This window comes from Staurois parvus, unplaced genomic scaffold (assembly GCF_062004578.1).
Source record: "Staurois parvus isolate SC_StPar_1 unplaced genomic scaffold, SC_StPar_1.0 ptg000403l, whole genome shotgun sequence".
Classification (NCBI taxonomy): Eukaryota; Metazoa; Chordata; class Amphibia; order Anura; family Ranidae; genus Staurois; species Staurois parvus.
Window position 1 is genome coordinate 5,351,589 of NW_028318199.1, and position 27,270 is coordinate 5,378,858.

The 27,270-nt window shown below is 44.8% G+C and overlaps 1 protein-coding gene across 1 annotated transcript in view; it reads left to right on the plus strand.

Moving 5' to 3' along the window:
• Nucleotides 1–4,229: 4,229 nt before the first annotated feature.
• Nucleotides 4,230–27,270, plus strand: part of HSPA9 (heat shock protein family A (Hsp70) member 9) — a 113,384-nt gene continuing 90,343 nt past the window's right edge. Inside the window, exons 1-3 of the mRNA XM_089686643.1 lie at nucleotides 4,230–4,424; nucleotides 16,141–16,199; nucleotides 26,880–26,967. Coding sequence (XP_089542769.1) covers nucleotides 4,359–4,424; nucleotides 16,141–16,199; nucleotides 26,880–26,967 — 213 coding nt within the window. The 5' untranslated portion in view covers nucleotides 4,230–4,358. The remainder of the gene's footprint in view (nucleotides 4,425–16,140; nucleotides 16,200–26,879; nucleotides 26,968–27,270) is intronic.

The following is a 27,270-nucleotide window of genomic DNA, read 5'->3' on the forward strand; positions in this document are numbered from 1 at the left end:
GGCCAGTTCACACTATAGAAACAGTCTAGATGTGTTCCTGATGGGTTTTTTTCATGCCCTTTTGGCATGCATGTTTAGTGTGTTCCAGTACATTTTGGATGCGTTTTGGACACGTTGACATTGCATTTTTGTATCCCTTCCACTTATTTTTTTTCTATTTTCTTTGTATTCAATGTAGTTAGGGACATGTGCGCTTTAGTACATTCAAGGACGTTTCAATGTGTTCCAGTACAGTTCTGTGCAGAAACAATGCAGCGTGGTCAACTTTGTTTACAACACCTGCAATGCATTGAAAATGCAAGCGCTGATGTGAACTATGACATTGACAACCATATAACCTTCTTTCTGTGCGTTTGTGATGCCGAAAAAGCAACTGAAACACATGTAGTGTGAACTGGCCCTAAAGGTTATTAGAGGTCAGGGAACGGGACTGACCAGGAATTGTGAATTCAATCAGACTAGTGGTGAGATACAATCAGCAATTGTATAATAATGTGAGATCTGAGCTGTAGCTGATAGAAAATGAGACACATTCACTTGATCAGTAAATAGATAGTTAAAGAGTGGGGCGGTGATCCATAGATTTGCATATGGGACAGGTGATGATGGGGTGGGGGAGGGGGTCAAGTTGTATAAGGAGACAGATTTAAAAGGGAAAAAAGTTACAATGAAATATACACGGCATGAAAGCGAGCACTGGTCAAATGATATAGACTAGTAAAATGGTATTACACAAGATAAATATAACCATGAACAGTAGTGCATGAACTCGTGAAAGGTCATCCACCCCTGTGACAGTGTACTACACTATTAAGCACCTTTCTGGCTCCTGTGGCTGAGCTAATTCCTCCCCAGGACCATTTGGGCACCCACCCTGATGGATGGATGGAGCTGGACGACTAACCCATAGCTGCCAGCATACCGCTGCACCCCCAGATGTGTGATGTGTATAACCCATGCACATTAATACTTTTGTTCTGGTGAGTGTAGACCAGTCCCAAGGGTGGTTTACCTTTCACGAGTTCATGCACTACTGTCCGTCACGGAGAGACCACACGTGCCATTCATAGGCACTCTCTGAGTTGGTACTCTCACACGAAGGACATTCCATTATTCAGGAATGATTATATGAACTTATTTTAGCACCATTTACCAGTTTACATCATTATTGCAATTCTTTGCACTTTTTGGTTTTTACATGCGTTCATTATTGATCACATGCATTTATAGCGCTGCACTTGTCTTTAACATAGAATAGTTATGTGATTAAAGAGAAGGAAGATATATAATTATATTGGGAAATTAGAAGTATATAAATTATTTGAGATATAAGTGTGAAAATGTTTAACATTTGAAAATAGAATGTATGACATTCATTAGTAAATGCATTACTTTCCTGATCATTTTGGAGAAACAGCAAAAAAAAAAAAAAAGATAGAAAATTCTAATACAGCTGTACTATTTATTACATTCTAAAGATTCTCTTTTGCTATCAGAAAAAACGCCAATGTTAATAAAGCCTGTGCTTGTGCGCCATCTAGCGAATATATCCGGTATTGCACCTAAAAATGTGCCAGACGGGATACCACATTCACTAATGGCAAAGTAGAGGCTCGTTAATGGGCTTGCTAGACGCTGCTCAGACGACTGATTGATTGACTTGAGTCTGCCTGAATGGTCAGACTCTGCTGGTAGACTCACATCTTAGTGAATCAGGGCCTAAGTGTCTTCCCAACTATAGAGGTTAAACTAACAGGTCTATAATTACTTGGTAAAGATGTTGACCCCTTTTTAAATATTGGCACCACATTGGCCTTACACCATACTAGTGGTATTATGGCAGTCATCAGAGTCCCTAAAAATGAGAAACAATGGCTTTAAAATGACAGAGCTCAATTCTTTAAGGACCCGTGTGTGTATGCCATCCAATCCAGGTGCTCTATTCACCTTTATTCTGTCTAAATATTTTTGGATAATATCAATCGTGAGCCAATGTGGATCATCTGGAACTGCGTCAATACCATGCCCATTATGGACAAGAGCTCCCCATGCTCCTTTGTATACACAGAGCTGAAGAATGTATTTAATACATTTCCCTTCTCTTTGTCCCGAGTCACCCACTCTAGATTATTTTGTAAAGGGCCTACATGCTTAAACTGGACCTTTTAACTATAAATATATTTGAAGAATTTTTTGGGGTTGGTCCTGCTATCGTTTGCAATCTGTCATGCGTTTTCAATTATTTCTGCTTTTATTTACTTTTTGCATATTCTGTTATATTCTTTGTAATGTTTAAACGATGATAGCGGTCCTTCATTTTTTTATATTCTAGAGGTGTTCTATTGGATTTAGGTCAGGCGTGCGTGGGGGCCATTCAATTGTATCAATTCCTTCATCCTCCAGGAACTGCCTGCATACTCTCACGAGGCCGGGCATTGTCGTGCACCAGGAGGAACCCAGGTCCCACTGCACCAGTTTGGATCTGACAATAGGTCCAAGGATTTCATTCCGATACCTAATGGCAGTCCGGGTGCCATTGTCTAGCCTGTAGAGATCTGTGCGTCCCTCCATGGTTATGTTTCCCCAGACTATCACTGACCCACCACCAAAATGGTCATGCTGAACAAAGTTACAGTCAACATAACGTTCTCCATGGCTTCTCCAGACCCTTTCACGTCTGTCACATGTGCTCAGGGTGAACCTGCTCTCATCTGTGAAAAGCACAGGGCGCCAATGGTGGACCTGCCAATTCTGGTGTTCATTGGCAAATCCCAATTGAGCTGTATGGTGACGGGCAGTGAGCACAGGGCCTACTAGAGGCCCTCAGGCCACCCTCATGAAGTCTGTTTCTAATTGGTCAGAGACATTCACGCCAATGGCCTGCTGGAGGTCATTTTGTAGGGCTCTGGCAGTGCTCATCCTGTTCCTCCTTGCACAAAGGACCAGATGCCGGTCCTGTTCATGGGTTGAGCTTCTACGGCCCTGTCCAGCTCTCCAAGAGAAACTGCTTGTCTCCTGGAATCTCCTCCATACTCTTGAAATGGTGCGGGGAGACACAGCAAACCTTTTGGCAATGGCAAGTACTGATGTGCCATCCTGAAGGAGTTGGATTTCTTGTACAATATCTGTAGGGTCCAGGTATCACCTCATGTTACCAGTAGTGACACTGCCCCTAGCCAAATGCAAAACTAGTGATAAATCATCAGAAAAGATGAGTAGAGGAAAAAAATGACAGTGGCCTTCACCTGTAAAACCATTACTGTTTTTGGGGTCGTCTCATTGTTGCCCATCTAGTGCACCTGTTTTTAATTTCATTAACACTAAAGCAGCTGAAACTGATTAGCAACCCCCTCTGCTACTTAACTGACCAGATCAATATCCCAGGAGTTTAATTGACTTGATGCTATACTCTGACTAAAAAGTGTTCCTTTTTGTAACTGAAAACATTACTAAGAAAAATTACTCGATACAAAAAGAAAAAAAATAAATCATAAATGAATGTATGTTTTTATATTGTAGCCATGGCCAGGGGCGGACTGACAACTCATGGGGCCCCCGGGCAATAGAGGATCATAGGGCCCGTGTCCTTGCCCAAACTCAAAAAAGCCGATGAAAAAGGTACCAGGGGCATCTCATGGGGCCCCCTACTGACCCAGGGGCCCTCGGGCAGTGCCCGAGTTTCCAAATGGTCAGTCCGCCCATGACCATGGCTATGGTTCAAAAGATTATTTTACAGATTTTTTAATGTGATTCTGGCATGATTTATATTCCCATACTGGAGTTGATTGTTAGAAGCAAAGGGTACTTCAACCATTGAAAATAAAAAAAAAAAAAAGCTCTCTCTCAAAGCAAGCAGTTTCCGTCTGGAAATAAATCTGGAAGGACCGATCCCGCAATATCATAGCAACCAAAGCCAACCCGTAACCACGCTGAATTCATAACACTTCCTGTCCCAGATGACCTTGGAAGTTGAGGGCCCACGAAGGACCCCAACTTCCTTGCCCTAGAATGCCTGTAAAACGTATGCTCATTTTACTAAAGCGGCGAGATAATAGTTATTTTTATACCATGTTAATCACTATATAGATGTGTAATAAATCGACCGATCAGGTAAGTAACTAGAGCCTGCTGGATGCTTTGTTATATATAACATGTTAAACAAACAGGCAGCATCAAAGCAATCACAGGGCGGAGAATGGGACCTATCCCTCCCAGCCGTGAACTTTGCAGTCACTCCCACGTGGTCTGGATACTTCTAGAAGTTGCGCAGCGTGTGTTCTCCTCTCTGTAACTGGACGTAGTGTGGATCACACTGTTTCGAGCCGGCATCTAGACAGGTCGTCTCCTACTAAGCCGCCATGCTGAATGCAAGTAGAACTGTCAGCCGTCTGGTGGCCTGTTTACCACGAAGCGGAGCCTACACGGTAAAGTCTATTTCTTTATTCTAGCTGTCGCACACTTTGTGTTCTGGGTTATGTTACTGCTTGTCACCGTCTCTGCAGGGAGGGCCTGCGTGACATTGGAAGGCTGCTTTGCCACAACCTTGCATTCTGCTTCATTTGCTGTCACCAGCGTTCTGGTTTAGTTCCATGTGCGTAAGGGCGTCGTATGTGAAATGTATCCAGGATAATTGAGTTTGCTGTAAGCAGATTTGTTTTCTTGTAGGTGTTTTCTCGAAGTCCTGTGAGGGAGCAGGGATTTATACTTGTATTCTGTTATGTAGGGAGAGGTAGAAAAATAGTCATCAGTGTATGAGTGGGTCACGTGGTTCACTCTGTAGCCGGCAAGGTTACAGTAAACGTCATAGGATTGCACCATCCTCCAATATGGAGGATAGTAGGAGGCTGAGCAGTTTGAGGACGTTTCAGTTTGCAGCATTCCTTTTATTCTGGTCATACTAAACCAGGGATTTTCAACCTTTTCTCTGTGGAGGAATCATTGTCAAACAGTTCAAGATCTCAGGGACCCCCTGATAAATTTTCTTTTTAGATTTATAGCTTCTGGAACATTGATCTGATCAGGAAGCTATTACCCTTGGTTCACATCTGTGCAGGTGGTGCCACTGCAGGACCGGCACAAATGCCTGCAGCCGCACCACCTACACAGAGGAATGCGGGACCCGCAGACAGGTGACATTAATTCTAATGCTGCCTGCACTGGAAATCTCATCCGTACTGAGAACCTCGGTTTCCGTGTGGGCTGCGATTTCCAAAATAGTGCAGGGATGTCTTTCTTGTGTGTCCCGGGGCACGGGAGTTCATTCAAATGAATGGGCTCTTGTGACTGTAAATTGCGGCCCGCACAGATGCGAATCAGGGGTTAGAACAATTATTTTTAGAAATGGTATTTAAAGTGGAGTTCCAGTTTAATAAAAAAAGTCACTACAAAATCTGTAGCTGCTGATTTTAATATACAGACACTTACCTGTCCCTTGGTCCATCAGTGTCCTCACCACAGCTGGTTTCACTGGCTGTCTTTCCTCCCTGGTATCGGCATCGCCAGTGTGGGCACCCGGCTGTGACAGCTTTGTGAATGGTCCTGTTGTCTTCTGGAACTTGTCACGTGTCCCAGAAGACTATGGGGAGGGAGGGGGAGGACAACTTCCAATTCTGATCACCTTAGGTGATCGCAGAGGAAGTGGGAGCATGTGCCTGTCAAATTCGGGTACCCGCCTCCCTCCCCCCATCTGTGGTGCTGCTGTGGGATCCGCACAAATCCCTGCAGCCGCACCACCCACACAGAGGAATGTGGAACCTGCAGGCGGGTCCCATTAATTCTAATGGCACACTGCCCGCATTTGATATTGCAACCATACTGGAAACCTCGGTTTCCGTGTGGGCTGCAATTTCCCAAGTACTGCAGGGACGTCTTCCCTGTGTGTCCCAGGGCATGGGAGTCCATCCAAATGAATGGGCTCTCAGGCCCGTGCAAATTGTGGGCCACACATATGTGAACCAGGGGTATCGGAGTGGGGGACAAAGGCTTAAAGTGGAACTTCCCCTTTTGGGTGGAGCTCCGCTTTTAACTAATAGAATAAAATATTAAAACTAACCTCCTTTTAGCTGTAGTAAAGGCCGTTAAAAATCTTCCACCTGCAAGTTAATGTGTTTGTAGAGTCTCAAGGTTTTTTACCTTTATGCATGAAGGTAAAAAACCTTCTCTGTGCACAAAACCTACTTTGTGTGTTTTTTGGATACAGAAAAAAAGCAGACTGAAACACATGTAGTGTGAACTGGCCATTAGAATCACTTTCAGAGCATAATGTGCTAATATTCAGACTTGCTTCCAAACGAATCCCTCCAGGGACACGCTGACAGGGCTTAAATCCTTGCCCAGTCTTCCTTTTTGGTTTGTGGGCTCCAGCCATTTGAATGGCCAAGCCATGATACTGTCACGCCCACACATACACATGGGAGATATATCAAAGAGATCTGAAGGGACAACATATTGCCCCTCCAGAGCGCAGTGTGCAGGTGACAGTGGCATCACCGGCTGTAAAAGTAGTGAATATCTTATCCACGCATGCAGGTCGGGGGGGGGGGGGGGGGGAGGAGGGTAGAGCCTAGTTCTTGATGAAGGCTTCTGCCATCTAACAGCTCTTAAGCCAAGGGGCGAAGCCACCTGGTGACATCACCAGGTGACCCTGCCCCGTGTGACCTCATTGACCCAGCCTACACTACCTCTGTTGGAGGGGGGGATGGGTAACAGGAGCAGTAAAAATGTGGCTGAACAGTGGGGTTTTACCACCCCTGAACCACACACGTAAATTAGCCCTTTGACAAGCCACCAAATAAAAATTAACTATTAGGCCTCATTCACACAGGATGTATCGGTGCGTACGCCTGTGTGAGGGCCACGTTTACCCATACAGGGATGTGCAGGTGTTTCTGTTCATGTCAGTTGGGATGTAGTGGCTGCAATATGACGTGTGGGTACACTTACCCGAATGCACTGTCTGTGTTCAGTGACCCACACTCGCACAGATGCCAAATTGGAATTAAGAAGCCACATCCATGCAGATGCTGCATCCCAATTATCTTGAATAGAAACACCTGTGCATCCCTGTATGGGTAAACACAGCCCTCACACTGGCATTTGCACATTTACGCCCTGTGTGAATGAGACCTTATTCCTCATTTACAGTTGTGTTGCTTTCTGAAGAGCAATCCACATTTGGATTGGTCTTTAGTGAGCATTTGACAGACAGTTAAAGGGTGTTGTATCACTTCTTCACTGCCTACTTTAACCCCATAAATTCCAGACTACCATGCTGCAAAAAATAAATTTGTTGCTCCTCTTTAATATTGCTCTTCAGAAAGCAACACAACTGTAAATGAGGAATAAGGTCTCATTCACACAGGGCGTAAATGTGCAAATGCCAGTGTGAGGGCCGTGTTGCCTTCTCTGTCTCCTTGTCCTCGAACGCCTACCCCTCCAAATGTCATACTACTACCAGCCGAAACCTCCGCAACCTGAACCCTGCCCCCCTCCACTCTGCAGCTGATCAACTCCATGACAGCATCCTCCCCCTCTCCTGCCCCGACCTGGCTATGACTGCTTAGAACAACTCGCTGACAACCGCCCTTGACTCACTAGCGCCTTTAACCACACGAAACATCAGACCCGACCGCTCCAGCCCTGGCAGACTGATCACACCAAAACTCTCAAACGACAGTCTTGCCCTGGAGTGACTATGGCACAAAACCAGATCCCAACAAGCCTTTACCCGCTATAAATCTGCCTTCCACACCTACACCTCCTCCCTCCACATTGCCAAACAAGCCTACTTCCTGACCCTCATCAAGATCCTTGCCGACTCTTCTCTACCTTTAACTCTCTGCTCTCTCTGCCCCCACCTCCACCCACCACCTCACTCACCGCCCTTGAGATTGCCAATCACTTCAAAAACAAGATTGACACAATTTGCAGGGACATCGCCGCTGCTCAAACTCCCTCCAAACCTGTCCCCTCTCACACAGCTACCCCCTCATCACCCCTCTCTCTCAGCCTCGCCACTGCTCTGACCTCCACCCCACCTAACATTCCTCACACTGAAGCCCCCTCAACACTCCACACCTTCGACCTTACTTCCATCGAGGAGGTCACCAAGGTCTTCTCTGATGCCTGCCTCACCACCTGCCCCCTCGACCCTATCCCCTCACAACTCCTACGACCTCCCTCCCCCTCCATCCTACGCTCCCACACCCACATCTTTAATCTTTCCCTCTCTTCTGGCGCATTCCCCTCCCCTCTGAAGCACGCGCACATCACTCCCATACTTAAAAAGCCCTCCCTGGACCCCAATGACCCGAACAACCTCAAACCCATCTCCCTGCTCCCATTCACATCCAAACTCCTTGAGCGCTTAGTCTACAATCGCCTAAGCTCTCTCCTCAACGACAACAACCTCCTCGATCCCCTACAGTCTGGCTTCCGTCCCCTACACTCCACCGAAACTGCCTTACTCAAACTCTCCAACGACCTTCTAACTGCCAAAGCTAATTGCCACTATTCAGTGCTCCTACTCCTTGACCTCTCCGCGGCCTTCGACACAGTCAACGACCCCCTCGTCCTCAAACTACACTCCCTCGGCCTCAGAGATTCCGCTCTCTCCTGGCTCTCGTCCTACCTATCACAACGCTCCTTCAGGATTACATATAACGCTACCACCTCCCCCTCACTCCCACTCTCTATTTGGGTCCCTCAAGGCTCCATCCTTGGGCCCCTTCTCTTCTCCATCTACACTTCCTCCCTTGGCCAGCTTATACACTTTTACAAAGAATTTTATTATAGAATAGATAGGAGCAAAGAATCAGTCAAAAACAGATGCATTGACCAACAGGAATAAGACATACAAGGTATTGGATGAATATTACAGAATATGTACTGGTGGAGAGATATAGAAATAAACTGTATACTTAAGTGCCATTAAAAAAAAAAAAGGGGAAGAAAACAATGAGTAAAAATTAGAGACCAATGACAATATAAACTCTGAGGAAAAATTGTCACTATATCAGCATACAGAAAGTGGAGAAGATCTAAAATGGAGCCTCTCCAAATGTAGATGGGTATTCCACACGCAGGGCTCTCGATGAAGTCCAGCATAAGGATTTAGTATTGCGGGTGCGGCACTAATCACAATCAGTACACATAGTATAAAAACAGGTTAGACAAGAGAAAAGAGAGGGAGGAAGAGTAAGGAGACGAGGACAAAAACAAAAAGGGCTCCCAGGCGCTCGCAACAGAAAAAAAGAAAAATAAACGAATATGTAAATTTTATATCGCCAGAAGGGACTGGTCGAATCTCGATGGTTGGGCTATATCAAGCCAGGGACGCCATGTCTGCAGGAATTTTGTGTGGGTATCCAACAGTATAGCCGTCAGTTTTTCGTTAACCATTTAGTTTATCCGGTTTTTGACAGCCTTGAAGCTGAGGAGGGGCGTCTTCCAAGCCCTCGCGATTGTCAGCTTGGTAGTCATAAATAGGTGTGATGCCAGCTGCCGTTCGGGACGGAGTAGGCCCACTAATGGTTTAAATAAAAGCTCTTCATATGTGTTGCGCTTAATGTCTGTGTGAAACATAGGGCGGAGAAGGGCAGTTCATTAAAGATTGTGGGGAAATTAGCCTGGTAAAGTCCTTCGTAAGTCGGGGTGAGCTTCATTCCTAAATACGGAAGAGCCATTGAAAAGGGAACGAATGTTTCAGAGTAGCCAAAAGTGATGGTGGGAGAGTAATTGACATAGCCTTTGATTTGGCAGGGTTGACATGCAGACCTGAGAGAACTGCAAAGGAATCCAAAACCGCAAGTAAATTTGGCAAAGTAACCCCCAGGTTTGTGACTGACAACAATATATCGTCCGCGAACAGAGAGAACCTATGCGGGGAGCCAGCTACATCTATTCCCTTAATTTCAAGATGCATATGAATGGCTTCTGCCAAAGGTTCCAAGGCCAAGATAAATATTATGGGAGAAAGTGGGCACCCTTGTCTAGTTCCCCTGCCAATCGGGAACGTTCAGGACTCAAATCCATAATATTTGCGTTTTGTTTGAGGGGATGTATATAGCGAAGAGATCCAACGTAAGAACGAGGGACCAAAGCCAAAATGGTGAAGGACCGACAGGAGATAAGGCCAAGACAAAGTGTCAAAGGCCTTGTTGATATCTAGAGAAAGGAGCATCATATCAATTTTGTGAGTATGAGCCAAATGTTGTAACTGTAAAATGCGTCTGATGGCATCTCCGGCTTGTCTGTGAGGGACAAAACCCACTTAGTCTCCTTTTATCAGACGAGAAAGGAAAGAATTCAAACGAGTGGCTAAGATCTTAGTGAGGATTTTCATATCAATGTTAATAAGAGAAATAGGCCTATAATTTGCCCAAGAGGAATGATCTCGATCTGGTTTTGGGATCATAACCACATTAGCAGTCAAAGAGTCAGGGGAAAAGTTTGAACCTCCCTTCACCGCATTGAACATAGCAGCAAGGTGAGGGGCAAGCACATCAGCCAATTTCTTGTAGTATAAAGTCGTGTATCCATCTGGACCTGGGCGTTTGCCCGTCTTCAGATCTGCAATGCATTGCAGAACTTCTGATATTTGGATATCACGGTCCATCAGGTCCTTATGAGCCTGAGTCAAAGTAGGCAAGGACAAATGGGATAAAAAGTCAGAAATAGACTGAGGGTCAGCCCGTGTAGGATCCGTATAAAGTCTGGCAAGTCGATGCCTGATCTCCTCCAATACCGCTACAGGATTACTTGTGAGAACATTCTGACGAGTGCGTAGAAAAATCAGTTTGGGATGATGTGCAAAAGAGCGTAATCTACGTGCCAACATGGAATCTGGTTTATTTGCTTTACTATACCACTTCTGGCGCGTCCAACGCAAAGAGCGCACAGCCTCATCCGTCAAACAAAGATCCAGTTCCAGGCGGGCCTGATCTAGCAATCTACGGTTCGATGGGGTAAGTACCTGCTTAAATTGAACTGATGTGGAAGCTAGCTTTGATTCCAGCTGACACTGTTTATGTTGCCCCGAAGCTATCTGAATAATATGGCCCCTAAGAACAGTCTTGTAAGCTTCCCATAACGTTACCAAAGAAATGACAAAACCTGAATTTAGCTGGAAATATTCTTGGGATTTGTGCTGTAGTTCCGCCTGAATCTCCTGTAGCGAAAGTAGGGAGTCATTCATAATCCAAGAGGAGTAGTCTGGTTTACAGAAGAGAGATTGACAAACCACCAAAATGAGGTCATGATCAGACCGTGGAACCGTGAGGATAGAGACGGAGCGAACCAAAGGGAGATGTTTGCGTAATACAAAAGCATGGTCAATTCTGGAATAAGAATGGTGAGGGTGAGAGTAGTAAGTGTAGTCTTTCCCCCGGGGGTGGAATTCACGCCATAGATCTACCAGGTCATGAGTACTTAACGTACGCGTAAAGGATTTAGCTGACGCGGAAGAATTAGAATTCTCTGCAGGGTATTTATCTAGTGAGGGATTTAATACTAAGTTGGAATCTCCTGCCATCAAAAGGGTACCCCGTTGATGGATAGCCAGAAGGGAGCAGATGTGTGATAAAAAGGGTCCAGGGTTGACATTGGGAGCGTAGTAGGACATTATTGTGACATCTATACCTTGAATCGTGCCCTGTAATAAAAGATATCTGCCACTGGGGTCAGCAATACGCTTCACACAGACAGAGTTTTGCTGTGAAAAGCAACTAAAAGTCCCCTCCGTTTAGTAGGGCCAGTAGCCTGAAATACCTGAGGGTAGCGTGCATCAAAATATTTTGGGGCGGAGGTAGTTGAGAATGAGTTTCCTGCAGACAAGCAATGTCGACATGGCGAGCCCAGAGAAACTTAAATATCTTTACCCATTTTTGCAGAGAGTTCATTCTCTGAACATTCAGAGATAACTAGTTCAATGACATAGCGATCGGAAGGAAAAAAGATCAGATCCGCCACGATCCCCGAGAGCCGTGAAAAAAATTTTATAAATACGCAAAACACACGACAAGGGACAAAGAAAAGAAGGCGGCAAAAAAGGAAGAAAACAAGAAACCCTCTGCTATACAAGCAATATGCATGTGAAACAGTAAGATTAGTACAAACATTGTAATAATCAACTGTGGGTGAAATATCCACAAAGAGACTGGGTAGCGGGAAGAACACAAATCCAGACCACTAGCCAGCTCGGAGGGGGACACAATAGTCCACCGGAACAACTCGACATTAGTGAAAACAAGGAAATACTAAGCAAACAACTTAGGCTAACACACCCACCAATAAGTGGTCTATAAGAGGCTTGTAAGGCAATAAGAATCTCAGTCAGCTAGAACCTCAAAAAAGAGGAAACTCCAAAATTACCGGAGGAGCGAGCCCGTCCACGGGCCCGCCCTGTGAACAGAATCGCACCCCCAGCCTGAGATCCACCGCCAGTCCTGCCTATCAACAATAACGTAAATAGAAGCATTTATACAGAACTAATATGGTTGATTAGGCGTTAGTTGCAGCGAAAAAAGTGCCACCCGGCATAGCTGCCCACGAACACCTGAGGGCAGTGTCGGCCGCATCTCAAAAAGTGAAGGAAAAAACGAGTGAGTACCCAACCGGACACAGAGGGGTTTATTTACTAAAGCTGGAGAGTCCAAAATCAGACTCCCTTCTGCATAGAAACCAATCAGCTTCTAACCTCAGCTTGTTCAATGAAGCTTTGGCAATGAAACCTGGAAGCTGATTGGTTTCTATGCAGAAGGGAGTCTGATTTTGGACTCTCCAGCTTTAGTAAATAAACCCCAGAATGTCAACTCGCAGAAACTTCCTGGAAACGCTGGGCCTGTAAAGATCGAAGAGCCTGAGAGCTACTCTGGCAGCTCATACACTCACGGCTTCAACTACCACCTCTATGCCAACGACACACAAATCTATCTCTCAACCCCTCGTCTCACCCCCTCAGTCTCCGCCCGAATCACAAACCTACTAAATGACATATCAGACTGGATGTCGCTCCACTTCCTTAAACTGAACCTCTCCAAAACCGAGCTCCTAGTCTTCCCCCTAGCCCGCACACCACCCCCCATTGACTTCTCCATCACGTCCAACAATGCCACTATCAGGCCCGCCCTGCAGCCCAGAGTACTTTGGTGTCATTCTGGACCTAGCCTTCCAGCCCCAAGTCCAATCACTAACAAACTCATGCAGACTCCACCTCCGCAACATCGCCAAAATCCACACGTTCCTAACCCCAGAAACCACTAAATAGCTCATCCACTCCATCATATCATGACTGGACTACTGCAACTCCCTCCTCACTGGCCTGCCTCGCCACAGGCTATCCCGGCTTCAGTCGATCCTGAATACTGCAGCCAGACTCATTCACCTTACCAACCGCTCCGTTTGCGCCACCCCCCTCTGCCAATCCCTCCACTGGCTTCCGATTGCACAACGGATCAAATTCAAAATCCTAACACTGACGTACAAAGCTGTCCATTATACTGCCCCAAATTACATCACTGACCTGATATCCAAGTTACACCCAACGCGCACACTCCGCTCCTCACAAGACCTCCTTCTCTCTAGTTCCCTGGTCTCCTCCTTCCATGCACGCCTCCAGGATTTCTCCAGGGCGTCACCCATCCTCTGGAACTCCCTACCCCAATCCAGACTATCACCTACTCTCCTCTCCTTTAGGGGCACCCTGAAAACCCACCTCTTCAGGGAAGCCTACCCCACCCCCTGCTAATTGCCGACCTCCTCCACTCCTCCTACCACTCCATCCCCCACAGCTATCTCCTCCTGTACCACTATCCCCTCCCTCCTAGATTGTAAGCGCGAAGGAGCAGGGCCCTCGAACCCCTCGTGTATCACATTGTATTGTTATTGTATTGTCGCATTTTCTGTCTCCCCTTGTAATGTACAGTGCTGAGCTAACTGTTGGCGCTTTATAAATACTGTATAATAAAAGTGTCAAAAGTTAAAAACTGTTATGTAGATTTTTTTTTTTTTTTTTTTTTACCCATACCAAACCCCTCATCAAGCATTCAGGTCTTATATGAATATAATGGGGAACCCTACAGTAAAAAAAAAAAAAAGGTAAGGTAAGTAAAGGACATTGGTCATCAACATTGAAGAGCTCTGTATAGAGTCACACATTACAAATTATATCTTCAAAAATTAAAAAAAAAAAAAATTGCTGTTGAAAAATAATGAATAGACCATTAAAAACCATGAACATGTGAGCTATCTTTTATTTGTGTGCCCATTATGTCTGTGATAACACATTTGTAGGTTTACAGCTCCTGCTTGTTCCTTCCCTGCTGAATGTCACAATATTCACTGTAGAAAGGAATAGGGTATGGACGGCGAACAGAATTTTACTCCTTCTCTTTCACCACCCGCTTGAATGCCCAGAAACACCCACATCGGCTCTCAGAACTAGTAAAAATGACTCCCATAGCCCATAATGAACCTACAGTGATTCAAAGAATGTAGTATCGGGAATGACAAAGAAAATAAGCAGGAATTCAAATCATGTTGAAAATCAGCCAGGAGGAAGAATGACAGTGTGGTTGTGATTCATTCATTCATAGACACTATGCATCGGTTGTGGGGAGGAAAACCTGGAGATAAGCAGTTGCACATCCCTATTCAATGCTCCCCCCCCACCCCGCCAATTCCTATATAAGAAATAGAAATTGTTATAAATAAGAGGTGTTTGAATCAAGTTCTTTTTAAATAAAATTTTGAATACATTTTTTAATACATTGCGCAGTTTAACTTCAATTTAAAATGTTTCATGCGTCATGGGCATTGTACGCTACACTTTTGCACAGAGCACCCTTGATCCTTCTCTGGATTCTCCTGCCAATGCTCATGGCTCCTCCTCTCTTCAAGTGCCCCAATAGCAAGCTGCTAGCTATGGGGGCTTCCCTGAACTTCCAGCCCTCGCAGGAAGGGGTTAACAGTGAAGCCAGTCTGTTAGTTTGGAGAAGGTAGGAGCAGCAGGGATTGTCTTGCCATCCTGGGCTACTCTGAAATAGAAAACCTAGGGCAGCGGTCATGGCACTTCTGGACCAGTGATGTACCAGTTTATTGTACTTGAGTGATTCTGGCTGGAGGCATCACCCTGGTGCTGTCTTTTAGAGTTGGTAGTTGGCTCTTTTGTACAAGCAGGAGGGGACGTCCACCTTGTGCCCCCCAACCCCCCCCCCCCCCCCTTCCAGCGCCTCTCACCAGATCTCCTGTCCCACCAGAGTCGTCTTTGATCGGCTCTTCTTTATTGTAAACCAGAAGTGATGAATTGGAGCTGATATGAGGTCTGAAGGTGCAGGAATTGGGGCTGATCTGAGGCCTGAGGAAATAGTGATTGGAGCTATCTGGGGGGTGAAGTGCAGAAACTGGAGGTGATCAGAGGCCTGAAGAAACATGAATTGGGCCTTATCTGGGTTGCAAAAGTGCAACATTTGGGGTGATCTGAGGTGTAAAGGTGCAGGAATTGTGGGTGAACTGAGGTGTAAAGGTGCAGGAATTATTGCTGTTTTTAGAGTCTGGAGGTGCAGACATTGGGTTTGATCTGAGAGAACTTTATTAGGGTAACCACTATCACCTCACACTTCATTTCCAACTGTATATTCCACAGAAGTTCTCCGTTGACATAATCATTTAAACCTTACCATACTTACCTCACAGCTCATGTGTTCCGGAAAGAGGGTAAGTTACCATTTACCATCCTTGAAAGTGCAATGTTTTCTTAGTATTATTCAAATAGTTTACAGTATTTATTGTATAAAAATTCCTCTTTTCCTGATTGAGTGTGTAAAGTTGACATTTCTTCAAAAATATTTTTCGGCACGCCATGCCCAAAAGGTTTCCTGCCCAGTTCTAACCACTCAGCAAAATGTATGTTTAAAAAAAAAAAAAGTCTTAAGCTCTGGTAACTTCTGGCCTGCTGAGCTAATTTGCAATCTTAGTCATTTTCTTCACCTTTTATTTTATTTCTGTTTCATATTTTAAAGCTGAAGTTTTGTCTACAATTGTAAAAAAAAATTGGATTTTTGCCTTTTTTTTTTTTTCTTTTTTTTTTTTATATCTAGAAAAAATGGCTTCCTAATATTTCAACTTTTACTTTCCGATCCTTAGGGCTGCTTCAATGGTCTCAGCCAAGAGGTTTTAAAAGGAGTGTACAAACGAAACTATGCGTAAGTGTTGTGCTTATTTCTTACATTTTCAATGCCTTCCTTTTCCTTTAAGGATTTATTTCATACTTTGACTCATTAAATTGACTCAACATTTGGGAAAGAGAGAAAAACTTCTCATCCACAGATTTGTTCTTGGGTAGTGAGTCAAAGTATTGAATCCAGTGAGTCAGCGTAAAATCATGGTAAAAAACGTATATAGGAGTGACAACCCATATTTCACTTATTACAGATTTACTTCAAGCTAAAAGGAGATGTGCCACTTGTTTACACCCCCGTTCTCTACTGACACATTTGGCACTTTTTTGGGGGGGGGGGACGGGAGAGTGGGTACCTAGTTTGGAAAGGTACCTGCTCCCACTTTTGCTCCTCTCCTTACAGTATTGGTGAAGCAGTGGAAATATGCTGTGTAATAGATCATTGGTTGTTCATGTAAAGAAAAGCTTTTTGCTTTACAATGTGTTCTAAAAGCTTTATTAACTTAAAGTAAAAGCCTGTTTTTACACCTGTGTGAAATAGGCCTCAGTGTACATCTGGCCTTATACCTTCATGTGAATTTTTACATTTGAACTTTTTTTATACCATTATATTATTCAATGCTAAATATTGGTAAAGGGAAAAAAAAGTTTTCTCCATCACCTATTAAGAGACATAGGAATTCACAAACAGTTGGTTTGTGCCGGTCACCAGATTTAACCCCTATTGCAAGAGCTTTTGCAGGATGGGACAAATTGTAACTGCTAATTTTTAATAAACACACACTAGTCCAGAGGTCCAGTGCTATCCTCACCTAGATTAGAACAAGCAGAACTTTCCATTTCTGATGAAGTTCTGCTTTTATCTTTGTCACAAAAGAAAAGGTAGCTTTTCTGGTAGTCATAACTTCCACTGGAAGAGTTATGAAGCTGACAGGCTAGTCTTGCAAAGAGCCCCAACTTTCACTTGTACCTACAACCTTGTGTCTGCTTACGAGTTAGTGTTACTATACCCAGGACCCGGCTTTCACTATATCCGGTCTTCCACAGTACACAGAAATGCAATTTTCGTAAATATAAACTGCTAAATACCTTTTCTCTTCAGCAGTTGGCAGTCTTGTGACTTCTTTAAGTGTCCAGCAGAGCACTGGTTAAAGTTTGCAGGAGGCGTTTTCATTCTTTCCTGATTGCCCTATGAGGCTGCACAACCCCTGACCCTCTGTCTGGATATCGTTGATTGGCCCTGTACTGATCACATGCACTCTCCCAAGGAAAAAAAAAACTCTAGCAATATACACCAAACTGAGCATGTGTAGCTTGCCCCCAAGGTTCGGTTCTATCAGCAGATGGATTGGGGACAGTAGAAGGGGGGGGATCAGAGAAGACAGGATCCCAACAGCCTTTTTACACAATGCAGAGAATTAACCTCTTAGGTTACACAGGGAGTATAACAAGCATGCTTTACTGCATATAAAGACTGGTTGTGCTGTTGTGAGTTTAGTATCACTTTAAAGGAAGACAGTGTTGCCATCTTTGTCCTCACCCAGTTCAATGAAAAATTTCCTGCACTGTTTGACCGGACCACTTGTCTCAAGGCCTTATTCTGCATCAATTTGTCCATCTCTCTCGAAGGCCTGATTCTGCATTCTACTTCTCATTGACTGGCTTTAACTGCATTGCTGTTGAAGGCCTGTTTTTGAGTTAGGCAGGTTAAGGCTGTTATTGACAAAGTGCTTAAAGCTTGTAAGTAGTCTTTCAGCAGAAAGCTCTGTTTGCTCCATAGTTTGGCCGTTCCTGAAGATGGGATATTTCCCCAATTAATGTCATAACAGCTTACTGATCTTCAGATCCATACAACCCTCCTGTTGAAACAATGGGATTTTTTTGTTACCATGAAATCCCCTTCTCTGAGCTAATTGACGGACACAGCTGTTCTGAATCTGGACAATTGGGTACAGGAGTAGGACACTAGGCCGAAAAGAACTCGGCACTGCCTATGGTCAGTTCCTTCTGGCATAACCCCCCACCCTCTCTTCTATAGGTGAAAATCCAATATCACCTTTGTTAGAAAGGAGGGACATAGACAAAGAGCCATCTATGTGTAGAAACCAAAAGGGGAGACTTACAAGACTGCCAGCTCAGACACTCACCTCACGGAAGCAATGGCGGCCAAGATAGCAACTTTGTGAGAAAATGCAGGGGAATCTCTTGGGCACTCTCCAAAAGAAGATTCCTGGAGAACTGAAATAACCTAGTCCCAAGGGTAAAACGGGAAGAGCATGGGAGACTCCAAACGATGAACCCTCTGAACAAAGGTACGAATCAGGAAGTGCATGTGGCCAAGAGACGCTGAAAAAAGACCGGACAAACTTGACCCAAAACTCAGGCAACTTTTTATTCAATCATAAAAACAAACCAAATTTCCGTGCGCTAGCAAAAACAAAATTAATAAAGACTGCTGCATCCACTACACAATCTAGATAGATGTAAAACAACTAAGAATGAAAAATTCCAAAGTGCAGTTGTGCATACAAAATAACTACACTGCTCAAAAAAATTAAAGGAACACTTTGGAAGAACAGGTCTCAATGGGGAAAAATATGCTGGATATCTATACTGATATGGAGAGGGTAATGTGTTAGGAATGTAAGGATGCCCCATCGTTTGATGGAAACTAAAATTATCGACCTACAGAGGACTGAATTCAAAGACACCCCCGAAAATCATAGTGAATAAAATATGCAGCAGGCTAGTCCATTTTGCTGAAATTTCATTGCAGCAACTCAAAATGGTACTCAGTAGTTTGTATGGCCCCTACGTGCTTGTATGCATGCCTGACCACATCAGGGCATGCTCCTATTGAGACGACGGATGGTGTCCTGGGGTATTTCCTCCCAGATCTGAACTAGGGTATCGTTGAGCTCCTGGGCAGTCTGTGGTGCAATCTGGTGGCATCGGATGGACCAAAACATATCCCAGAGGTGTTCTGTTGGATTTAGGTCAGGCGAGCGTGGAGGCCATTCAATGGTATAATTTCCTTCATCCTCCAGGAACTGCCTGCATACTTTTGCCACATGAGGCCGGGCAATGTCTGCACCAGGAGGAACCCAGGGCCCACTGCAACAGCGTAGGGTCTGACAATGGGTCCAAGGATTTCATCCCGATACCTAATGGTAGTCGGGGTGCCATTGTCTAGCATGTAGAGGTCTGTGTCTTCAGCCTTTATCCTCTGAAGTTGCTGTTTACAGTAAAACACTTTAGGACAGGGCCAGACACGTGATGCTTAATGTTATATGCTTGTGATTGTCTTCTTATTGTAAATACATTACCATGTTAAAAGCCATTGCTTTTAACATACTGCGCTATGGTGGTCTCTTCTTGTTTTTAACTCCTCTGTGCTGAGCACACTTATACAGGATCATATCTAGATGGAGTGGCATGTCTGAATATTTTGTGCTGTGGGACAGCAAGGTGCTTCATGATCTCTGTGGGATCAGTGTCTCTGGTAAGGAGTTCACCTTACATGTGGGTGTTATTTCCTGGCACCCTCTATTCCTGCAGCACTGAATGCTTTCCATCTTACACTTTTGAAGTGTCTTCTTTTCCTTTGGGATTTTCTGTCTTTCTTTATTTTGGACTGTTCATCAGGATATTTTATTCATCTATATGGACATTTTACATTTGGTTGCTTTATTCATCTTCAACTTTGTTTTTCAATATTTATGCTTGTTTGACTTTTGTTCTATATTTACATTTGTACGCATATACACTTTTTTTTAAAATGTTTTTTTGTTTCTATTTTAACAGTGGAGTACTGGGTTATATCACATACACCTTTAAGTTTGTGTGATTTTTGACATATTTAGGCATCTAGCTAACTGTATCTACGGATACATACCCTTCTAGGGTTTTTTTTTTTTTTCTTTAAAAGTTGAGTGTGGTGTTTTGGCACAACCTTTTTTTTGTGATGTGATCTTTATATTTATTTAGGTTATTGCATATATTGAGCTCGCATGATCAATTTTCGCTATGCTATATGATTTGATAGTTCTATTGTATGCACAATTGCACTTTGGAATTTAAGAGACCGCACAACCATTATTTATTATATTTTATTTTGAAGTAACTTTTGTTCAGCGCCCTGTAGAAAGGCCAGCATGCAAGTCACCAAGAAGGGGCATAGATGGATACCCAGAGTCTCTCACCCGGCAATCGAAGCCTTCCAGGTGCGATGACAAATCCTTCCAAGGAGTAGGCATGCAAGCCTTCAACAATGTGGATAACCCCAAACCAGACACTCCCTGTCCCTCAAAGGCAGACTCACAATAGACATGTCTTTCAGCCAGAGATGATAACCCGGGGTGGGGACCAAACCCCGGGGGAAGGTGGTCCTCCCGAACAGGCAACCACTAGGAAGAGTCAGTGACCAGCTACCACCACTTCTGTGTACCACAGACCAGTCTGGAACCACCAGAATCCCAGTGGTCACTGACCCTGTAGAGGTAACAAGCGGAGAGGAGGGAAGGAATAGCAGAGACGATAATGGTCCCACAATGCCAACAGCGGATAAAGGGGTCAGGGGTCCTGTACCCTTGCCACAATGGTGGCACCTTCCTGCGATGCAGAAGGCCAGAAGATTCACTCCCGGGATTCTCCACCGGAGGCAAATCTGACTAAAACCGTCCGGGTGCATAGACCACTCCCCTTGATTCAGCAGCGGATTACAGAGGTAATCCGCCTGCTAAATCTCAACGCTGGGATGGTGCCCAGCAGCCAGAATGTACTACACTGCCTACTGCAAAAGGTAGGAAGCCTCCAGCGCCACTGCTACATTTCCCATGCTGCCCTGGTGGTTGACGCATGCTACTGCGGTGGCATTTTCCCATTGGATCCTGATCAGGAGCCCACGGAGGAAGATTGTTCTGTACATTCAATGCAGCCCGAACACTTGCAGCTCCAGGGCTTTCAGCAGGCAAGTCTCCCCCAGAGTCCAATTCCTTATTCCGATTTCGAACCCAGGGCTCCACCCCAGTCTGGCAGGCTGGCATCTGTAGGAACTACTGTCCGGAAGGAGAGGAAGTACTTCTCAGTTTTCCGAACAGAGGATCGAAACCATAGGAAGAAGTTCCTAGTCAATAGTTTCTAATCTAGTTGTTTAGGGAGCCTGTAGATTTGTCCCATTTGGATAGGATATCCCTCTGCAAAATTCTCGTATGTAACTGTGCACATGGGGCCAAAGGCCCATGAGCAAGACCGCCAAGAGGGCCACACGTGGTCCAAGAGCAGTTGGACCGCGGTCCGAAGCTGCTGGAGTTCGTCCACCAGGAGAAAAATGTTGTCCAGCTCTAGACGAAAGTCGGACCCAGAAACTCTAGTCACTTGGTTGAGGAAGACTGCTTGAGGTTCAGTACCCATCTGAAGTCCTGCAGGGATCTCCACGTCCATCAGCGTGACTTGAAGTCCACCTGCAGAAGTCATTCATCCAAGCAACCAGTCACAGAAATCCCCCGTTGTTACAGCAGTGTCCACACTGGAACCAACGCCTTCTGGAACACCTGGTGAGATGAAGCCAACCTGAAGGGAAGCACCAAAAAGGATAGTGTTTGTCCCTAACTGCAAAGCGCAGGAACCGCAGATATGCCTCGCACATGGAAATGTGCAGGTATGCATCCTGAACGTAAAAAAACACCCCCAAGAGGAGAGTCAAGCACTGAACAGATGGATTCCAGCCTGTTTGCCAGCACAAAGCCATTCCGGGCCTACAGATTCCAGGTTCCTGGACCAGGTAAACCTGTCCTGCGGGGGGATCACAAACCAATTGGACGAAATTCTCAAAATCATGCTGGCTCAGGTACAAGGACAAAAAAACCCTTGGTGTGTCTGGCACTGCATAGCAGAAGATGGAAATTGGAGGGAAGAAACCTCTCAAGAGGATAAGAATTAAATGTTTGTCACAGCCAGATACAAGAGTGCAGACCTACATGATGGGAACAGGGACAGTCCACAGGCCTAAAACAGCAAGGATGACCCCCTACCCTAAAGATGGGTGGTGTTAACTTTCACGGTGAGATGGACTTATCCACAGCCATGCTGCCCCCCCCCACCGCAAGAGGCTGCCACAGGTCTACACCCAGGACCGAAATTGCCACCGGTGAACACTGCGCCCCAAAGGGATAGTGGGCACTGCACTACCTGCACCTAGCTCCACACAGAAGGCGGCACGGGGTATGCTGATGGGCAAAGGGGACAAGCCCAAGTGAAAAGAGCAGGCGAGAGCCTGCCCAGTACCTAGCCACCAACAGGAGAAGTCCACCAGTGACAGGTAGTAACACCTGAAAGCAAGGTCAAATGCCCTCAACAATGGAGATCACTGCAAACCAGCAAACAACTGCCCATCTCAGCCCATCCACCAGAAGAGGGCGCCGGACTTTTGAGCTGCAATAGCAGTATTTAAGTAAAAGCAGTGCCATCAATAACCTGTCAGGCTCCGCAGCTCAAAGACCAGCGCCCGTCCATCTCTGCTCTGCCCCCTGGACACAGCTGCCCAGCTGCCACCTCCCACGCCAGTAGGCCATAAACCGCGGCCTCCATTGCCAGCAAGCCCGACCGCATGGCTAAGAGGAAAAACCCCAGCCAGTGCAGCAGTCAGAGGGGACCCCTGTTGCAGAGGGAATTCTCACACGGTCCCATGTTGTGAACGCTGCTGAGCCAGTAGCACTCCAGTAACTGCAGTCGAAACTAGGGGGTCACCCTCCCAGCCATGACCATACGCAGGAGAGGCAGAAGAAAACCTTCCCCAGATGAGCCCCACGAAGCCATGAGTGTGATGGTGGGACTGGAGGGGTGGAGGCATGTTGACTGACTTTCCTGTGCCTGTAGGGGTGGAGGGGAACCCACAGGGTCGACCACCCCAGGGAGTACCTGCGCCTTACACGGGGGAAGGAGGGGGCAGCTATTTGCCGATCCATGCAAAGCTCCTGTGACAGATCTCCTCCTCTCCACCAAAGTGGGGGGGGTGCCGGCCAGGAGTAACACTGTGATACAGACTATAGGCGCCCAGTCTTGTGGGTGTCCTCACAAGATGTTTAACTCTCTGGCCGTCCTGCTCCAGGATGGGCCATGTTGTGGCCGACCTAGCGCTTGGCTAAAGGTCTGCGCATGCTCACTGGCCAGACTTTGATGGCCACTGGATCTAGATTACCCAGCCAGTCACACAGTCCAGCTGTTGATTTGAAGATCTCCGCAGGAAAAGGAAAGGCTATGGAACCCAGGTCCTTACTCCTGAACACTAGGCAGAAAAACTGGACTATGACTGGGGGGGGGGGGGGGTTAGGTATGCCAGATGGGACTGCTCGTAGGCGATGCCAAGTTCTTTTCTACCTAGTGTAAAATAATAATCCAAAAAATACATTAAAAAAAAATCCCTGCTGCTTATGAAGCAAGTGAAATATCAATAACAGAATGTTTGGTAAAGCAAAGGGACTGGGCATTCATGTAGTGAGCAAATCCATTAAAACCAAACTCTATCAAATAATTCCAAATGTATTATACAAAAGTTTAAAAAAAAAAAAAGTAATGGTAGTAACCACATCCATGTGTTGTACCCAGATAAAGTTAACATCTATAATACAGAGTATTCCTGTTTTTACAAAACTGTTTTCTAAAAGCGTCAAGCTTCCTATAGACCACTTACATTCTTCTGGAGCACATGTGAACATGTACAGTCAGGTCCATAAATATTGGGACATCGACACAATTCTAACATTTTTGGCTTTATACACCACCACAATGGATTTGAAATGAAACGAACAAGATGTGCTTTAACTGCAGACTGTCAGCTTTAATTTGAGGGTATTTACATCCAAATCAGGTGAACGGTGTAGGAATTACAACAGTTTGCATATGTGCCTCCCCCACTTGTTAAGGGACCAAAAGTAGTGGGACAATTGGCTTCTCAGCTGTTCCATGGCCAGGTTTGTGTTATTCCCTCATTATCCCAATTACAATGAGCAGATAAAAGGTCCAGAGTTCATTTCAAGTGTGCTATTTGCATTTGGAATCTGTTGCTGTCAACTCTCAAGATGAGATCCAAAGAGCTGTCCCTATCCGTGAAGCAAGCCATCATTGGGCTGAAAAAACAAAACAAACCCATCAGAGAGAGAGCAAAAACATTGGGTGTGGCCAAAACAGCTGTTTGGAACATTCTTAAAAAGAAGGAACGCACCGGTGAGCTCAAACACCAAAAGACCCGGAAGACCATGGAAAACAACTGTGGTGGATGACCGAAGAATTCTTTCCCTGGTGAAAACACCCTTCACAACAGTTGGCCAGATCAAGAACACTCTCCAGGAGGTAGGTGTATGTGTGTCAAAGTCAACAATCAAGAGAAGACTTCACCAGAGTGAATACAGAGGGTTCACCACAAGATGTAAACCATTGGTGAGCCTCAAAAACAGGAAGGCCAGATTAGAGTTTGCCAAACGACATCTAAATAAGCCTTCACAGTTCTGGAACAACATCCTATGGACAGATGAGACCAAGATCAACTTGTACCAGAGTGATGGGAAGAGAAGAATATGGAGAAGGAAAGGAACTGCTCATGACCCTAAGCATACCACCTCATCAGTGAAGCATGGTGGTGGTAGTGTCATGGCGTGGGCATGTATGGCTGCCAATGGAACTGGTTCTGATGTGACTGCTGGCAAAAGCAGCAGAATGAATTCTGAAGTGTTTCGGGCAATATTATCTGCTCATATTCAGCCAAATGCTTCAGAACTCATTGGACGCTGCTTCACAGTGCAGATGGACAATGACCCAAAGCATACTGCAAAAGCAACCAAAGAATTTTTTTAAGGGAAAGTGGAATGATGGCCAAGTCAGTCACCTGACCTGAATCCGATTGAGCATGCATTTCACTTGCTGAAGACAAAACTGAAGGGAAAATGCCCCAAGAACAAGCAGGAACTGAAGACAGTTGCAGTAGAGGCCTGGCAGAGCATCACCAGGGATGAAACCCAGAGTCTGGTGATGTCTGTGTTCTAGACTTCAGGCTGTAATTGACTGCAAAGGATTAGCAACCAAGTATTAAAAAGTGAAAGTTTGATTTATGATTATTATTCTGTCCCATTACTTTTGGTCCCTTAACAAGTGGGGGAGGCACATATGCAAACTGTTGTAATTCCTACACCGTTCACCTGATTTGGATGTAAATACCCTCAAATTAAAGCTGACAGTCTGCAGTTAAAGCACATCTTGTTTGTTTCATTTCAAATCTTTCAAATCCATTGTGGTTGTGTATAGAGCCAAAAATGTTAGAATTGTGTCGATGTCCCAATATTTATGGACCTGACTGTATGTCCAGAACAAGGTCAATATATAAAAACCCGTGTTAAAAGACCTTGTCTTGTACAGTAGAGTTCCAATGAGTCAGCAACCTGATGGAACAGCAGGGAGCATGTAGTGGATCATAGGCGCTAGCAGGTACCAACAACTGTCAACCCACATCAGTGTATGTATGCTAAGTAATTTGGTGTAATGCTAACAGGTATTTAGCCTGCAGAAATTATAGTACTTTATCTTGCAGCGCCTTCACTCCAGAAGTACTACACTATCTTCACGTCATCATTCAGGGTCCACATCTACAGTATTTCCTGGACTGATTTAGAAATGATACAAATATGTAAATCCTGGTGCCTGATCAGTTTGTGGCTGTGTTCACAAATATCTAACAGTCCCCAGTTGTAGCCTTTCATCTGGTGACTTTGTTACTAAGTAACAATATTGCACTGTGATCACTGGTTAAGGGGGAAACCTGAGAGTTTTCTCCTGACTGTCGTCTGTCCAGACAGGCAACTTGAACTGGAGGTCAAGGTAGCTTTTTGTAATAAACAGACTTTTTTTTTTTTTTTTTTTTTTCTTTTAATGACACTGTTGCTGTTAATCTTACATGACTTGCAAAGTTACTGAAGCCTTCTCTTTTAACTGGCTACAAAGGTATTGCTAGGGATGCACCAATACCGAGTATTTTCATGAATACTCGTGAAAGTGCTCCTCATAACTAAAACCGATACTTTGCTGTGCAATTTGCATCAACACGAAATGTATGGATACAAACTGCACCACAAAGAATAGCCTGCGATTTGCACATGAATGCGATTTTTGTCCAAATCGCATGCAGTTTCCCCACTGCTCCTGTGTGAATCCAGGCTTGTCATAGCCCGAGTTTCCACAGGAGCGGTGTGGGAAACCTGCTCGCACCTACTGCATACTGTCACAGAATCCCCCAGTTTTCCTTCCGTGATAGTATGGGATCAGTGCAAGGAGGTTTCGCGCACCACTCTGTGTGGGTTCAACAGGAGCAGTGGGGAAACCACATGCGATTTGGACAGGAATTACATTTTTGTTCAAATCGCATGTTATTCTTTGTGGTGCAATTTGTGTCCATATATTCTGTATTGATGCAAATCTCACCACAAAGAATTGGTACTTGGAATTGGTGAATACTTAACTGAAAGTATCTGTACTCGACTATAAAAAAAAAAAAAAAAAAAAGGGGGTATCGGTGCATCCCTAGGTATTGGCTTTCATAACCTGTAAATTTATTTACTGTTACTATGATTTAACACATTTAAAAATTTTTGCTCTAGCTTTTGTTAAAACAAAATGTCATAAGTAAATCTGAAATTACAAATTCTTTGCTTTTTTTTAGTTCTGAAACCATTAAGGGAGCAGTCATTGGGATAGACCTGGGTACCACAAATTCATGTGTTGCTGTTATGGAGGGAAAGCAGGCAAAGGTAAGTTTAGCCATGCGATGTTGCTTTTGACGCTTGAGCTACAGGCTCACATGCAATCAGTGCATCAGTAGTAATTTGTGATGACTAACAGATGTTGCCTGATTTACATAAAAGGTGTTCTAAAACTAAGCAAAGAGAAATAAAGAAGGATGCTGTTGCTAAATTTCTGAAATATTAGTTGCCAGTTTTTTTTTTTTTTTTTTTTTTTTTTTTTTTTTTTTTATCTGCCTTAACCACTTGCCCTCCTGAGGATTTACCCCCCTTAATGACCAGGCCTCTTTTTGCTACTCGGCGCTGCACTAA